At 38.3% G+C, this 17,884-nt stretch overlaps 1 protein-coding gene and 1 long non-coding RNA gene across 5 annotated transcripts in view; one reads left to right on the top strand and one right to left on the bottom strand.

The window, feature by feature from the left end:
* Positions 1–206: 206 nt before the first annotated feature.
* Positions 207–1,311, bottom strand: LOC123653040. The gene is made up of 2 exons (XR_006742678.1): positions 545–1,311; positions 207–294 (listed from the first exon to the last, which is right to left on the bottom strand). It is a non-coding gene; the product is annotated as an uncharacterized LOC123653040 (long non-coding RNA).
* Positions 1,312–3,730: 2,419 nt separating this feature from the next.
* SUZ12 (SUZ12 polycomb repressive complex 2 subunit) overlaps positions 3,731–17,884 on the top strand; it is a 46,120-nt gene continuing 31,966 nt past the window's right edge. For 3 of the 4 annotated variants that reach the window (XM_036454205.2, XM_036454208.2, XM_036454207.2), the window contains exons 1-4: positions 3,731–4,293; positions 6,840–6,886; positions 6,974–7,038; positions 13,098–13,166. In XM_036454205.2, the coding sequence (XP_036310098.1) occupies positions 3,975–4,293; positions 6,840–6,886; positions 6,974–7,038; positions 13,098–13,166 (500 nt within the window). In that variant the 5' untranslated portion in view covers positions 3,731–3,974. The remainder of the gene's footprint in view (positions 4,294–6,839; positions 6,887–6,973; positions 7,039–13,097; positions 13,167–17,884) is intronic. The other variant, XM_036454206.2, reaches the window with a different exon arrangement.

The following is a 17,884-nucleotide window of genomic DNA, read 5'->3' as shown; positions in this document are numbered from 1 at the left end:
ATGAGAGAAGATCGTTGATCGGCTGCCCCTGCATGCCTCCTACTGGGGATAGAACTGCAACCCAGCATGTGCCCTTGACCAGAATCAAACCTGGGATCATTCAGTCCGCAGGCAGACGCTCTATCCACTGAGCCAAACCAGCCAGAGCTGATTCTTTTTTTTTTTTTTTTTTGTAAGAGAAGCAAGGTGGTCCTCATTTTTTAAAAAAAAACAAACTTAAAAACAGTCAACTTGAGGTCCTAAGGATAACTTTATTCTGATTGCAAAGGTGCCTAGGAATTGGAGTTTAAAAACCTGGGTTCAGCCGGGACTGGTTTAGCTCAATGGATAGAGCATCGGCTTGGGGACTGAAGGGACCCGGGTTCGATTCCGGTCGGGGGCATGTGCCTTGGTTGCGGGCATATCCCCAGTAGGGGGTGTGCAAGAGGCAACTGATCGATGACTCTCTCTCATCGATGTTTCTGGCTCTCTATCTCTCTCCCTTCCTCTCTGTACAAAATCAATAAAATATATTAAAAAAAAAAAAAAAAAAAAAAAAAAAAACCTGGGTTCAAGTCACAGCTCTGCCAATTAAAGGAGCAAGTCACTTAGTCTCTCTGGACTACTTTCTCACCCGGTGAATGAAAATGATGCCCGTTTCATAGGATCATTATGACAATGATTATGTAAAAAGCATATTTATAACTGTAAAGGTTAAAATGATTGCTACTCTCTCCTTGAACACATATCTAGTCCTGTGCTAGGAAATAGAAAAGAAATGGACAACTGCCTTTGCTTTTTAGGAGTTTATCAACTCTAGATATGGCAAAAGTAAAGACAAGCAAAAAAGCCTAGAAAACAATTCAAATCCAGTGTGAGGTGGGGCACTTGTGAGTTGGTGCCACAAAGCTCAAAAGAGTTGCCATGCCACACTTAGAAATAACAACACAAAATAAATAAGCTAACCACAGAAGTCACCAACTCTGTGGTGATGTAATTGTTTTACTTATAGAACAAAATCTGATTAAGAAGACTATCATGTAACCAAGACAACTCCTCAATTATTTGTCTAAAGGAATAAGGGGTTTTTCCTTGTTGTCTGTGCTCTACATACAGTCTAGACAAAGGAGAATATAAAAAGTGAGAATTAGGACACATCTATAATACCTTAATCAATAAAGAAAATAAAAAAGTGAGAATTTGCTTCTATGCCTTTCCCATAGCATGGTTGGCTTCCTCATGACCAGTCCTGGGGATTTTCATAATGTCCAGCATGGGGCTACTGGACATTAAAACCTTGTCCATGCTGAAGCCTAGAAGGCGACCATGGGGTTCTTTAAAAAAAAAAAAAAAAATATATATATATATATATATATATATATATATATATATATATATATTATAATATATTATTATTGAGTTTTTACAGAGAGGAAGGGAGGGGGACAGAGAGTTAGAAACATCATTGAGAGAGAAACATTGATCAGCTGTCTCCTGCACACACCCTACTGGAGATGTGCCCCTAACCAAGGTATTGGTTACATGCTCTTGACTAGAATGGAACCTGAGACCCTTCAGTCCACAGGCTGACGCTCTATCCACTGAGTTTAACTCGTTAGGGCAATCATGGGGTTCTTAAAGACCCTCCCTGCTCCCTTCACTCCATTTCTCTGTCCATCAAAGATTTATGATAACTTATCACTCGGTCTTTTCCTTTGACTATAACTGTTCCCCCACACCCCTCCAAAACCGGAGGATCCTGTACAGATGATGAACACTGGTGGTTTTGCCAGTTATGTTTGCTGTTAATTAATAAATTAGCATTCTGGCTTATAACTTGGAATGTTGATGATCTGCTTAGTGTGATGTAATGCCCCAGACCCTGATTAAATGGATGGAACTTCATTTTATAATGCAGTAAAGCTAAAGACCAGCAGATTACCACGATCTAAAACCCCACAAGCCTCTGTGGGGGTAGCTTTAAATCAGAGAGGGCTTTTTTTTTTCTTTCTTCTCCCTCCTTCCCCCCTAGAAATCGAAAACAGAAATCCTCTTTTGTGGAAGGAAACCTAAAAAAACAAAACAAACAAACAAACAAAACCCAGCACGGATGATATGTACAAATAATATAACAAAATAGTATTCTGAACTTTTTGTCTGACGAAAAATCAGCAATAGGTCTACGTAATTTCAGACGTGTTCCTGAAATGCCAGATTTCATATTAAATGTTTTATTTGTAGAACTCACTCTCTTATAAATAGCAAATGCTTTGATAAAATCAGTAATTTAGATAAGTAGCCATTCCAAAGACACCAGTTTTGCAAACAATTTAAATAACCATTCCAAAGATACTTGCTTTGTATGTACTGTTTTGAAGCTGACTATAAAGACCAAAGCAAACATTTGAAAAAAGTGTTTTTTAAAAGTACAAAATGGTTGTGTGTTTATAGATTGGGGATTTGGAAGGTAATGTTTCACTGTAATGTAATACTAGATCACAGCGTTTGAATTGGAAAAACACCCTTAGAGGTCACATTGCCCAACCTAAAATTCAAATCTTTTAAGAGTTTTAGCTCAACTCCAAACCCGTCTGTGTCTGAAGAATGAATGGGGCCTATGCATCTACCTTTTTAAGCGCAATACCCGCAAAACAAAGGATTTTCTCTCAAGTTTTTGAGGCGCAAAGTTAAGTTTTTCAAGAAGGGTGTGCGTACTTCTAAGAAATTCTCCCTCTGCCCACCCTGCGGTGTCTGGGGTGGCCGTTGGCGGTGGGTGGGTGGGAATAAAATACCCAGGTTTTGCTTCCAACTTAACAGAGGTTTGAGCAGCCACAACCTCTCTCATTACAGATCCTGAAGCCCCATAGAACCTACAAAAAATTGTTCTCCTCGCTTTATAGTTTATGGGACATTCCTGTTACATATAAATCGCTTCCTTGCCCTAACTAGTTTGGCCCAGTGGATAGAGCCGTCAGCCTGCGGACTGAAGGGTCCCCGGTTCGATTCCAGTCAAGGGCATGTACCTTGGTTGCGGGCAAATCCCCAGTAGGAGGTGTGCGGGAAGCAGCTGATCCATATTTCAAACTTTCTATCCCTCTCCCTTCCTCTCTGTAAAAATAAAATCAATAAAATATGTTTTAAAAAAATCGATTCCTTTGGTGGAGCCCAGTCGCACCACAACCCCTTGGCTGCTCCCAGTCTTCAAGGGCTTTGCTGGGTGGGGTTCGGCCATGGGTGGCTTGAGGCACGTGGTGACAAGGGGACAGGGGACTCGATCCTGCCTGGGGAAAACCCCTCAAAGGAGAAGCGACCCAACTCCCTGGCAGGTCCCTTCCTATGAAGTTAGAGACTCGCTGATCAGCCATGGATCTGGGTTCCTGTAAGAGACCCCTCACCCCCGGCGCCTCGGAGGCCGGCCTCCCGTCAGGGGGTCCTGTCCTCCTGGGGACGGTGACTGACGACGCTCCGAAGGCGAAGCCGCTCTCTAAGCCGCTCGCTGGGTCTCTCTCGCTCCCCACAATGCACCGGGGCCAGCAGGAAGGCCGCTCCGACCCCTAATTTTCCCGCGAATTCAGTTCAAAGAGGCGGCCGGGCCCCGCGGTCGGCAGCGCGCACGGGCCAACCAAGCCGCGCCTCCGCGAGAAGAGCCTCCGCGTGACTGACGGGGGGATCCGCGGGCCAACGGGATGGGCGGCCGGGCGGCGCGCGCTCCCGCCGGCCAATCAGGACGCCGGGCGGGGGGAAGTGGGCGGGGCCAGGCCGGGCTAGGGTGAGCGGCTTCGGGAACGGAGCGGGGCTCTCAGGAGGAGACACTTTTTTTTTTCCTCCCTCCTTCCCTCCTCTCCTCCTCCCTTCCCTTCCCCTCTCCTCCCCTCTCTCCTCCTTCCCCCCTCGGTCCGCCGGAGCCCGCGGGGACGAGTGGTGGGTAAAGCCGGCGCGCTTACTCTCCGGGGCCGCCCGGCGGGTAGCTGGCGGGGGAGGAGGCAGGAACCGCGATGGCGCCTCAGAAGCACGGCGGTGGGGGAGGGGGCGGCTCGGGGCCCAGCGCAGGGTCCGGGGGAGGCGGCTTCGGGGCTTCGGCGGCGGCGGTGGCGGCGGCGGCGGCGACGGCTTCGGGCGGCAAATCCAGCGGCGGCGGGGGCTGTGGAGGCGGCGGCGGCAGTTACTCGGCCTCCTCCTCCTCCGCGGCGGCGGCGGCGGCGGCGGCAGCGGCAGCAGCAGCAGCAGCGGCGGGGGCTGCCGTGTTACCGGTGAAGAAGCCGAAAATGGAGCACGTCCAGGCTGACCACGAGCTGTTCCTCCAGGCCTTTGAGAGTGAGTGCGTTTGAGCCTTTGAGGGCAGAAATACCCACTCTTCCGGCACTCGGGGGGTCGGGACACTCGGGCTGGCCTCCCTCCCCCCTCCCTTCCTCGCCGGGAGTCGACTTGATGTGGGAGTGGAGGGAGCTGTTCCCCCCTCCGGGGTCACGGCTCCGAGTCTGGGGTCTTTGGGGGGAAAGTGGGATCGCAAGTCCAGGTGAGGGTCCCGACTCCCCGGAGGTTTGCCCAGGAGCTCGGGCACCGGGGCCTCGCGGTAGGGGCCGGCTTCTCCCGGTGGAGGTTACCATTGGGCTGTCGGGCTGTGCGGTCTCGATCCGCAGTCAGATCCCAAGGCTCGTGCTTGGTCTTTTCGTGCCTTTCGTGCTCTAAGAAGTTCAAAGGTTTCGGGGGGAGGTTTTGGGGAGCAAATGAGTCTGTTGAAATGGACAGAATTGCCATGAGTCTGAAATGCCGACGCACCCCCAATCACCACCACCCCATCCCATCATCCCATCTCAACCCACCGCCACCACCTAGAAAAAAAAGAAAAAGGAAGAAATACCCACGCGCCAACTTGGTGTGCATATTATATGAACACGGCACCTTTTGGGGCTTTGAAACCTTTCACGTCTGTCCGCCCATTTCACGGATACACACACTGAGACGGGGAGTGTGGAGGAAGCATTTCGCTTACCTCGAGACCATCTCGGAAATGTGCCCGCGTTGTTAACTTGTCTTAATTCCGGAACCTTTTCTTGGGTCAGTTTTCTGCTTTATGATCTGTCTTCGAGGGCAAAACTACGACCTAATTTGGAAAGGGGGACAAACAATAGAATTTATTAAAAAGGAACACAACGGCTATAAATATTTACGGCCGCCCCGAGATTGGTTTCCATTTTGCTTTTGTGTGAATGCTGTACTTTGGATGATCGTGAGCACTGTCTTCACAAAACTTGAATAAACTCCGCTCTACCGCCGAAGGTCTTTATTTACAATTTTTCCCCCGTGGCATATGTTCAGGGCATGGTATCAGCTGTACTTGGAAAGACATAGTACATTGTGTAATACCTTTCTTTCATTCTCTCGTTAGTGCTTCATGAAATTCTAATTGGGATTTAATACACGGAATATCCGTTTTTATTGGGACCTATATTGAACCTTAAAGGAGAGTCGCATTATTTTTGTTTTTGATTAATTTCAAAAGCTGGCGAGGATTTAAATTGGAAATACGGCGGAGAACTGAATCTCAGTAATGACAATAAACATACCCATTTGTACTCCTTCTAGAATATAATCTTTTAGTTTGTTTAGAAAACCAAACTAACGATTCAGTGGATATTTGAACAATTATTTCTAAATGTTGAAAAGATAATTTTCCAAGAAAGTGCTAGCTATTTTGTTTTCTGTTGTGTCTACCATGGAGAAGTGAACTGTCATTAAGAACTAGATTTAGCCACAAAACAACTGGATTCTTCTCTAATATTGACCTTCGTTTCAGATAAGTTTAAATGCTTTGATGTATTTAATAATATAGTCATTTAGTTCATTTTGATACTGCTTTATTTAAAGGAACAATACTAATAGGTCAATAATTGACATTATGGTATTGTGAATAAAATATATTTTCTATCTATAACCTGAGTCTTTATAACAAATTGAATTTTAATTAAACTCAGCATTAAAAAGGTTTTGGGAATCTGTCAATTACTTTAAAAATATATATTGTAGTATTTATATGTTGAGATAATATTTACATTGAGTGAAATAGATAAAAATGAACTATAAAGAAATATTCATTGAAAATTTACAATTTGCTTTTCAGATTTCTTTTAATGTTGGCTTTCATCATATCTTATTAGGACATGTAGAAAACAGTTTTAATTCTGTTTTGGCTGACTACTATAACTTTTTAAGAAGACTGATCAAAAAGTGGGAACTTCATTTTTATTTGGCATCAATAAGTGGTTCTTTTGCTAAATCCAACTACCTTATTTCAGCTACTTTTTTGGGGAAGATGGTTTATAGTTTAAATTAGCTAAATTAAATTAATGTAACTACTTTTCAATTCTGCATACAGATTAGTTTCAAAAGTACATGCCTTAACCTGGCTGCCATGGCTCAGTGGTTGAGCGTCACCTATGAACCAGGAGGTCAGTGTTCAATTCCTGGTCAGTGCATATTCCCAGATTATGGGTTCTATCCTCAGTGGGGGACATGCAGGAGGTAGCAGATCAATGATTTTCATCATTGACATTTCTATCTCCCTCCCTTCCTCTCTAAAAATCAATAAATTACTTTTAAAAAATAAAAAGTACCTACATTAGAAATGCAAGGCTTAAGAACAAGACTGTGAAGCATCTGAAACTTCAAATAAATGTAGATGAATTTTGTGAATGTCTTTTGATCTATGGTGCATACTAATATATTCTTGATGTAAATATTTAGTACATGACTTTCATAACAGGTGACTATACTGATTACATGAGCTAGATTGGTATTTTTCTTAACCTGAGTAATACATAAATTTAGATAATGTTTGGGTTTTGTTTTTTGTTACCCAGAACCAACGCAGATCTATAGATTTCTTCGAACTCGAAATCTTATAGCGGTAAGTTATAAATAAAATTCATCAATATTATTTTTTTCTTAGAATTTCACCTATTTAATTTTAATATTTTTAAAACTTTTTTTATAGCCAATATTTTTGCACAGAACTCTTACTTACATGTCTCATCGAAACTCCCGAACAAACATCAAAAGGTACATTTTATGAGTCTTATTTCAAGTTAACCAAACCATGTTAAAGTTTTGTTTTAAAGTACTTTAATTTCTAATTAAAGATTAAATATGAAAACTTAGGTAAAAGAGTGGCAGGTTGAATTGTTTGCAAAGTGATCATTTTAGAAGTATCATTTTTGTAAATTCCAGTTTAATACCATTTTTCCCCCTAATAGAAATGATTTAGTAGTGAAGTGAATGAAATGATTTTACTGACATGTTTTCACTCTTTACTTCTAATTATTTTCAAGTTTGATAGAAGTTGAGAATTTAAATATTAACCAGAGGGCTCAGGGTAGCTAGCTATCTTGGATACATAAACTTAACAGTTAATTTTTAAATATTTCTTATATGTTCTAGCATTAAAGAATTTGCTTCTATATTGATAAGTTTAAAAAGTGTCATTTTATATCTTTGGTCTTACTAAAGTAGAAATACTTTTTTTTATTCATTGATTATAGAGAGAGAAAAAGGGAGGGAGAGATTGAGAAACATCCAGTTATTCATTGATTGATTGATTTTTGTACATGCCTTGACGGGGGATTGAACCTTGATATTATTCGGACGATGCTCTCTAATCAATTGAGCTACCCAGCCAGGGCCAGGAAATACTTTTGATGTAAATGGGATGAGTGTCCTTAAAATAAATCTTAATCATTTAGTCTTAAAGTAGAATCTAGAAGTATCAGAGCTTATATTTGCTTTGTAATGTTCAACTTTTTAAAGATTTTTAAAAAATTGATTTCAGGGAGGAAGGGAGAGGGGGAGAGAGATAGAAACATCAAGGATGAAAGAGAATCATTGATCAGCTGCCTCCTTCACATCCCCGAAACCCAGGCATGTGCCCTTGACTGGGATCGAACCTGATACTCTTCAGTCCACAGGCCTATCTATGCTCTATCCCCTGAGCCAAACCAGCTAGTGCATAATATTCAATATTAAGCATATGTAATTGAATGCTAATTTTTTGTCCTACATGCAGGGTTACTTATCGATTATATCAAGTGAAATAACATTTTTACTAAGCATTTGGTGTTGTCATCTTGACTTGGTAAAACAATTAAGCTATTTCAATAGACTTTTAAACTCCTTTTAGGTTTCCTTTGGAGACTTCTACTGGTTATTAAGTAAGCATCATGGTGTGTTTTGTTTGTTTTTGTTTTTTAAATATATTTTTATTGATTCAGAGAGGAAGGGAAAGAGAGAGAGAAAGAAACATCAGTGATGAGAAAGAATCATGATCAGCTACCTCTTGATCAGCTACCTCCTGCACACCCCACACTGGGGATTGAGCCCGCAACTGGAGCATATAGCCTGACCGGGAATCGAACCATGACCTCCTGGTTCATATGTTGACGATTAACCACTGAGTCATGCTGGCCGGGCCAACCATCATGATTTCCATCTGTAATTTAAGAGCAAGACATGTACTTTTTTTTTTTTTTTTTTTTTAATATATTTTATTGATTTTTTAGAGAGGAAGGGAGAGGGATAGAGAGTTAGAAACATCCATGAGTGAGAAACATGGATCAGCTGCCCCCTTCCCCCTCTTCACCCCACCCCCACTGGGGATATGCCCACAATCAAGGTATGTGCCCTTGACCGGAATTGAACCTGGGACCCTTTAGTCCGCAGGCTGACACACTATCCACTGAGCCAAACCAGTTAGGGCAAGACATACTTTAGCTTAGCTTTACATACCTACGTCCGTGGCCGGCAAATGGGCTCGTGAGCCACACACGGCTATTTGGACCCTTGAGTGTGGCTCTTCCACAAAATACCACTGCCTGGGCTAGTCTATTTTGAAGAAGTGGCGTTAGAAGAAGTTTAAGGTTAAAAAATTCTGCTCTCAAAAGGAATTTCAATCATACTGTTGATATTTGGTTCTGTTGACTAATGAGTTTGGCGACCACTGACCTAGGTGAATTTGAAGGATTGATATGTTAAAACTATTTGTCTTCTGGTAATATTTCTGAATATCTATAGAGAGAGCATTGTATTTAATAGGTGAAACTTACTTAAATACTTAGGAAGAGGGTGGCAGGTTAGGCAACAGAATTAAATCTGTCCGCTCTTTATCTGTCAACTTCATTATTTCTATGCCTGAATTCAACAAGCTTTTTCTGTAAAGGACCCAGAGAGTAAATACTTTATGTGGTCTATGACAGCGTTTTTCATCCGCTGTTCTGCGGCACACTGATGTTGCCTGGTGTGCCGTAGGTGCAGACAAGACAAGAATTTTATAATTTTTCACTATTTTGTTTACTTAATATTTCATAATAAAGTAATTATAAAATACTTCCTTTGTGTTTATTTGATTCCTATTCAAGAGAATTACTTTATATATAGTCAATATAGGCACAGAGTTAAATTTTTTAACATTTTCTAATGGTGGTGTGCCTCGTGATTTTTTTTCATGAAACAAGTGTGCCTTTGCCCAAAAAAGGTTGAAAAACACTGGTCTATGATACAGAATTGAGGATATTCGGTAGGATGTAGTACTTACACAGAAAGAGAGAAAACAAATGTGTTCAGATTTTTTAATTGATGAAATTCAAAATACTTTGGGTTGAGTATAGTGTTTTGAAATATAGGCCTACTGGTGGGCAGTATGGGACTCTTTGTAGGGTGGGGAGAGATAACAGCATAATTGGGGTTTAGAATTAATGTTCTCTCATCAAATCAATTGCAAATATTTATAAAAACCTCTCAGATTGTCGGCTGTGTAAAAACAGTAGGCTGGATTGATTAAATAGTGGTTAATTTTTTCCCTGTATTTAAAAATATATATATATATATTTTTTTTTTTTTTCATAAAAGGAAGGGAGTGGGGAGAGTGATAGAAGTATCAGTGATGGGAGAGAATTATTGATCAGGTGCCTCCTGAATATCCCACACTGGAGGTTGAGCCTCCAACCCAGGCATGTACCCTGATTAGGAAATCAAACCGCACTCAACCTCTGAGCCACATTGGCCAGGCTTTCCTGTAGTATTTTTAATATGGAAGGTTGGCTGGGTTATCATCTAGGATGTTGCCTAATTTATATTTAAAAATGATTAAGTGTTTTCAAAATAAATTAGAATTAACCCATAAATGGATAAAAACAATATATTTATTTAAAGGCTAACTTCATAATTTTCTTGTCATGTTAGACTATTTGATTGTCTTGTGGGATATGTTTCTGTTATCTGCTAACGGTGGAGGCAATTTTTTAAACTTGCCCTTAACTTATTACCCTATAGGTAAAACATTACCTTTTGGGGAAGTTTTGAAGCAGTTTGCCAGCCAAGAAACATAAATTCCACTTTGTTATTTCCATACAAAAGAATTCATTAGGGGGGGAAATGCATTAGGAATCACTTAATTCTTTCGTTATATCCCTGGCCTATCTAAGACATTGACTCATTTTTTCAAATTTTCATTTTTTTTAATCATCACCCCAAGATATCTTCTCCATTTTTTTTTTTTTTTCCCAAGATAGAGTAGGCATGTGGGAGGAAAAAAGAGAGAAAAATATCAATGTGCTAGAGATACATTGATTGGTTGCATCTCGTTCACACCCCAACCTGGGCAGATTCAGAGGTATATGCCTTTGACCAGGAATTGAACTTGCAACCCTTTGGTCCTTGGTTGGATGCTCATTAACCGCTGAGCCAAACTGGCCAGAGCATAAAGACTGATCTTTAACAAATTACACTACAACTTATATCTTTAAATGAATGCTGTCCTGTCCAAAGTAGTTGGTGTGAGGATGGTACTTAGCTCAGTAATTATGGTCTTTGTTTAAACTGGTTTGTTTTTTTTTTTTAACTCCTTTTACTAAATTGCTTTTAGTATTATCCCTTTGCTCAAAATGTTTTTAGAGCGAGCCTTGTACTTTTCACTTCATAGATATATTTTAGAGCGAGCCTTGTACTTTTCACTTCATAGATATAAACTGTAGGCTAACACTACACTGACAACGTGGAATACTGGTGAGGAGAAGGACATCTTTTATTGAATCCTTTTACAGTTTTATGTTAGCTGTTTTTTAATCCTCCCAAGAAGATTTCCTAAAATTTCTTGAATTTAAAAATACTTTTCTTGGATGACTTTTTGATAGTAACTATTTTCTCTTTTATATCTGATCTAAGTAGTGGTACCTTTCTAAAGAACAGAAATACTTGTTGCTTGGGTGCTGGGGCTGCTTTTATATAGTTGCTTTATATAGCTGCTTATGGGTTGTTGTTTTTTCAAGGAGGAATGGGTTGTCTTTATGATCTTATCTGTTTCAAATGGTGGTTAATGACCAGTTCTCTTTTGCAGAACACCATAATTTTGGAAGAGATGAACTTTGTGATTTAGTCTTTTTTTATTCCCAACAGAATCTCATCTTAATCATTACATTAACATATTGTTAAAAAAAACTTTTAGTAGTTTTACAACTCTCCTCAATAGTACATTTCAGTATTTGTTTGTTTATTTTATATACATATTTTTTACTGATTATAAAGAGGAAGGGAGAAGAGGGGAGAGAGAGAGAGAGAGAGAGAGAGAAACATCAATGATGAGAGGGAATTGTTGATCTCTCCCTACTGTGGATCCAGCCTATAACCCGGGTATGTGCCCTTGACCGGTATCAAACCCGGGACCATTCAGACAGCAGGCTGATGCCCTATCCACTGAGCCAAACCAGCTAGGGCTCAGTATTTATGATAACTTTGTGATTAGCCTAGAGGAATCTTACGTTTTTCTTTCTTCTCTGTTATCTGTGGAGATTGAAAGTGAATTGCCCTCCTTCATAAAGTACTTCTTACTATACTCTATTGGATGAAACTTTATTAATGAACTTTTCAGTAACTCTAAAGTTAAAGAGAGAAGCTTTTATTTTTTATTTTTTTAAAAAAAGGTCTTTTGTTAATGGAGGCTATTTATTCACCTGAACTATATATTCCATCAATTCTGTTCTTCCTATCAGTATTTTACTGCAACACATATACATTAACATTTTTCTACTGATAATTTTTATTATAGCAATTGTGTAGAATAGCTGATTTTGAGGAATGAGGGTATTAGTAGTTTCTAGTATCTGAATTCAAGCTTTACAAAGTAGTTAATGCAGAATACATTAAACTTTTCAAGTCCTAAATTTGAAGAGAGTGCATGAGTATGATGATAAATATTTGTTCCAATTAACATGTTACATATGGATTTAGACTTTTAGCCTATATTTTTAGAACATTTATAGAAAACCAGCTTAAGATTAGGCTTGTTTTAGAATTAATTCTTAAATTGCATTCTTAAATTCTTAATTTAAGTTTCTAATTTGTAGAAAAATTACTCTCTTAAAAGCTAGTAATATTTTTATGATTTGATATGGGTATGTCCCTTAAACTTTAAAATTTTTTCATGATGATGATAACCATCTCTTTAATATAATATTCTGTAATGTTAGCCATTACTAATAATCTTTGAGGATGTTAACTTGATAAATTTTTTATAGAATACTCATTTTTATGTGATAGTACTAGCACATATTTGTCAGGTTACTTAATAAAAGGATGAATGTTTTCAAAGTATACATAATTTGCATTTGTTTGGCTCAGTCCAACAGATGCTTGAATATCTGCTAAGTATAAGGCACTATGCCAAACATTATATGACTTTGCTTGGAAAAAAGCAATCTCTGTCCACCAGGAGCTTATAATATAGCAGGAGAAATAAAATATTTATAAAATTTCACATTTAGGAAACTAAGTGTTAAAATAATTAAAAACCTATGTGCCATAGGTAAGGAGAAATAACCCCAATTAAGGTTTGGGAATAATTACAAAAGATTTCATGGAAAAATTAGCATTTGAGATGGGACTTGAAAGCTTGTCTGCTATATTATAACATAAACTGTCTCAGTATTATGCATTGTTATGGCTAACCATAATTTATCTTATTAAAAATAATAAAAATCAGATTTCCAACTTGCCTATTATAGTGACAATAAAGTGTTAATGTGTTTGTTTTTCCCAGTTGAGAAGTGATTATTTTGTTTATCTGTTTCTTCTAGGAAAACATTTAAAGTTGATGATATGTTAACAAAAGTAGAGAAAATGAAAGGAGAGCAAGAATCTCATAGGTAAGATAACCTACATTAAGTGACATACTTGAGGAAAGAGGAAAATGATAGTGATCTTTTCCCTAGTGTTTACCTCAATATTATAAGGAGTTAGAAGGAACCTTAGAGGTCACGTGGTCCAAACTCTTACTCAAATCAGGAATTATTTCCTCTATACCATCCCTGGCAGAGAATACCTAAGCCTCATCTCAGTACCTCCAATGCTGAGAACTCAATGTTTTCTAAGGCAGCTGTGTTCATTATCAATTATCTCTATTTCCAGTTTCTTAGATTTTAAAAAAATTTTTTATTAAGATATTTCATGTGTACATACCTTACCAGTCCCCTCCCCACCCATTCCTAAACATTCCCTCCCTCCCCATAGTTTTTCCTCCATTGGTTATGCTCATATGTATGCATACAAGTCCTTCAGTTGATCTCTTCAGTTTCTTAGATTTTGAATTCAAATTTCTGTAACTTCTGCAGTTGGTGTTAATGTTGTAATTCATATAAGAAGAGATAGAGACTCATATTTACAGTGTACTTCACTCTATGTTAGGTGCTGTGCCAGGTGCCTCACAACAGCATATTTCTTCTAAGTATCATCTTCAAATCTGAGAGAGGCTCTTTGTTTTCCCCATTTTGTCTTTCCCCTTATTTACATTATTCAGGCAAAGTATTCCTAACTTCATTTTTATTTGAATATGTTTATCACATGGTAGTTTAATAAATTTGACATTTGGGCAGAATCTACTTATTGTATGTTTTCAGATGTGATACCCAGAACTAATTCCCTAAATAGCTGACCTAATAGATAATATGTTTCCATTCCTAGACAGTATTATTCTTTTTTTTTCCTCCTTTGCACAGTATTCATGTATTTATTTATTTATTTACATTTTTTAAGTAAATTATTATTTGTGTACATATTTTAACATTGCCCCCCCCTAAACATACCCTCCCTCCCCAGAGTTTTGTGTCCATTGGTTGTACTTATATGCATGTATACAAGTCCTTATATGCATGTATACAAGTCCAGAGATCTCCCGCAGATCTCCCTACCCTCCCCGCTGTAATTTGACAGCCTAGACAGTATTATTCTATTTATTCTTTGTTACGTAAACTAAAGAGAGTTAAATACTATTTTAAAGAGAAATAAGAACTTGGTTAGCATTTATTCATTGACTCATTTTAGGGAGAATGCAAAACTAAAAATACCAGGTTTAAAAAAAAATAGAGTTGAAAAAATTGTCACAGTGGGTTTTTCTTTTCCTTTTTTTAGATATATTATTGATTTCAGAGAGGAAGGGAGAGGAAAAGAGAGATAGAACCATCAATGATGAGAGAATCATTGGTTGACTGCCTCCTGCACACCCCCTATTGGGGATCGAGCCCGCAACCTGAGCATATGCCCTTAATCGGAATCGAACCCAGGACCCTTCGGTCCACAGGCCAATGCTCTGAACTTTGAGTCATATCGGCTAGGGCTCTTTTTCCTTTTGAAGTTTTAATCATATCATACCAATTTCTATAGGCTATGCACTGATTTAATGATACTTCATGTACGGTTTCTCATTTTGGTGACTGCTGTAAGCTGTCATTTTTGCAAATGCTTATATTTAAAGTTTGGCTTTTGAATTAAAAATATTTTGTTACTTGAATTATAAAATTACAATTTTTATTTTATGTCTTGCAATCTTATAAGACCAAAGTTTACATTTCCATATGTAGGTAATCTTGACTTGTAAATAAGCTTTGATGATCTGTTCTAGAAGCTGAAATCACTGATCTTGACTTAATCATTTCCTGCCCACAAAGCACCTTTTAATGCAGGAATATCCCTGGTGCATGTACACTCTATTCTTTGCTTGCATTTTTATTCCAGATTCTTGTCTGGTCATTTGCCCTGGACAAAGCTCTTGGGATTCTCAAGACCTTTTTTATTTAAAGTGTCAACTGTGTTCTGACCTCCCTGATTCTTTGCTACTGAACATCTTAATAGTTTGCCCTTCAGGTCTTTAGGGGTTCATGTGAGAAGGAAGAATGAACCAAGAAGAACATTTAACTCTTTTCTTCTTTCCTTTCAAACTTCTACCTTCATCACTGCTGATCCCTACTACTATCTCTTTGTGACATTGTCTTAGATAAATATTACAGAGCTTGCCTTAGAGGGAGTAGGGAGTCATATGAGGGAGATAGAACATGCTGGTTAATTCTCTTTGAATAATCACAATAATTTTCTTTTTGATCAGTAGGTTCAGTAATTAGACAAGTACTGTAATGGGTATTGTTAACCAGCTCATAGCAACATCAGAGATTTGCATAGAATTCTTGCTTGTTATTTTGAAAGACATTTTTTTCAATCTTTAAGATCCACCTGGGACCATTGAGTTGGATATTTCAATCCCCAAGATTTTCTTTTTAAAATTGGTTTCAGAGAGAGGAAGGGGCTGCCTCCTGCACACCCATCACCGAGGATCGAGCCTGCATCCCAGGCATGTGCCCTGACCAGGAATTGAATCATGACCTCTTGGTTCATGGGTTGATGCTCAAACATTGACCCACACTGGCCGGGCAATATTTTATTTTCTATTTTTATTTTTATTTTTTATTAAGGTATTATATGTGTACATATGTTTCCTTTGGATATTTTATTTTTTAAAACCTAACTCTGTTGGAGCTGACCATACTTAATACGCAGCAAAGCACTTTAGGCCAAGGGGAAGTATTGAGTTAATGTGCTAGCTGTTTCAACCCCCACCCCCAAAATGTCTGGTGCTCCTGGGAAATTCTTTCATTTTAAGTTTACCTCCAAAACCTTATAGTAGTATTAAATGACTACAATATATTTCTCATCTCAAATTAGGTATAATCCTATTGTTTACTATATTTCTCACACAGGATTATAAAATGTTTCTTAGACACTAATACGTATATAATGCCAGCACTGTAAAACTTGGCTTGTAAAATTGTTAATCAAATTCTCTTAGAAGAGGACAAAATAAATCTTTGTTCCATGACATTAACTATTAGTAAAAATCTTAAATCATATACAAAAAAGTATCTCATTTATATTTTTATTCTGTACAATATCAGATGTAGAAATCTTGTTCAGTTTAACTGTATCCTGAATTTGTAATCTTAGTTTTCTACTGTAACAATGTTCTTTCAGCACTTCCAAAGTTGTAATAGCTCCACTCCCAAAAAAGTATTTCATGCTCCTGAGTTCTAGGGGAATATCAGGATAATCAAAAAAGCTCCTAAGTTCCAGAGAAATATAAAAATATACAAAAATAATATAGTACTACAGCTCAAAAGTTAGAATAATCAAATGTCTGGCCTATTTATGACATTTACAGTGATTTATTATCCGTGTAAAATGAAGTTGGTGTTCCAGGATTTTTTATGTAGTTTCTACTCTAGATAAATAGTTGTCTTACTAGTGACAGATAATTGCAGAAATTTACTAGGGCAGGGGTGAGGAACCTTTTTTTTTTTTTTTGCCAAGGACCATTTGGATATTTATAACATCATTCTTGGGCCATACAAAATTATCAACTTAAAAATTAGCCTGCTATATTTGGTCAAACATTTAATTAACTCACTTCTAATGTCTTGGCAGGACTAGACCAACTGTTTTTGCAGGCTTTATGGCCGGTGGGCCAGACATTCCCCACTCCTATATTAGAGGAATGGGCAGATGGAAAAAAGAAAAACATTGCCCTGGCAAGTGTTGGTCAGTGGTTAGAGCATCAATCCTTGAACCGAAGTGTTGTGTGTCAAGGGCACATACCTTGGTTGCAGGTTCCCTACCCCACTTGGTGTGTGTGCAAGAAGCAACAATTGATGTGGCACCCTCACGATGATGCTTCCCCTCTCTTCCTTTCCCCCACCCTTTCACTTTCTAAAATCAATGGAAACAATATTAACAAAAAAGAAAAATACATGTATTTCATGGTTTTTACTTCTTTAAGGTGTTGGTCAATTCATGACAATAGATCAGAATTGTCATCTGTAACTTTAAAACTCAGTTTCAAAGCCTACCCTTGATGAACATTGCTGCTTTTCTTGCAAAATGGCTTCTGAAAATTCCATGGCAATGAGCAAATCTTAGAAATTTATAGTTGTCTCACCTCAGTCTCCCAAGTTTATACTGATGTTTCCTCTTGCTTTTATTTTTTGGTGTGATTATATTTAAAATATCTTTATTTTCTTTTTAGAATGTCTTATATCCTGTCCTCTCGAGCTCTTGTTCTGGCACTTAAGTTTATTGTGGGCTTTTTATTTACTTTGGGTTTTGACCAAGCACTATGGCTTATTGGAATAAATCTCTGGTATTTCAATAGTTTTCTATTCTAGCAGGATTCCCAGGGGTCTCTTGTGTTATTAATCTTACCAATAATTCCTGACTTACAAGTGCATCCCCACTAGCTGAAAGGTCAGCATGAAAAGATTTCCAAGTTGGAGTTGCTTCCAAAAATATTTCCTTGGGCGAGATGAGAAGCAGGATGTCTTCTCTCTCTTCTCCTAAATCATCTTTCATTCCTGGTCCACTGTTGATAGCTGGAGAAGTTTCCTCAAAAGATATCTGAACTACAACTTTTACTAGGGATATTTTCCAACCTCTGGTTTTAGTAGGTTAATAAGATAAATGTCTTTCATCACTTCCTATAGTTGTTATTACAGCCTAAGCTTTAGAGTTAGGAACCTTTCTTTGATAAACATTTTCTTGTACTATT

The sequence above is a fragment of the Pipistrellus kuhlii genome, unplaced genomic scaffold, assembly GCF_014108245.1.
Source record: "Pipistrellus kuhlii isolate mPipKuh1 unplaced genomic scaffold, mPipKuh1.p scaffold_m20_p_28, whole genome shotgun sequence".
NCBI classification, from domain to species: Eukaryota; Metazoa; Chordata; class Mammalia; order Chiroptera; family Vespertilionidae; genus Pipistrellus; species Pipistrellus kuhlii.
This window is presented reverse-complemented; position numbering and strand designations above follow the sequence as displayed.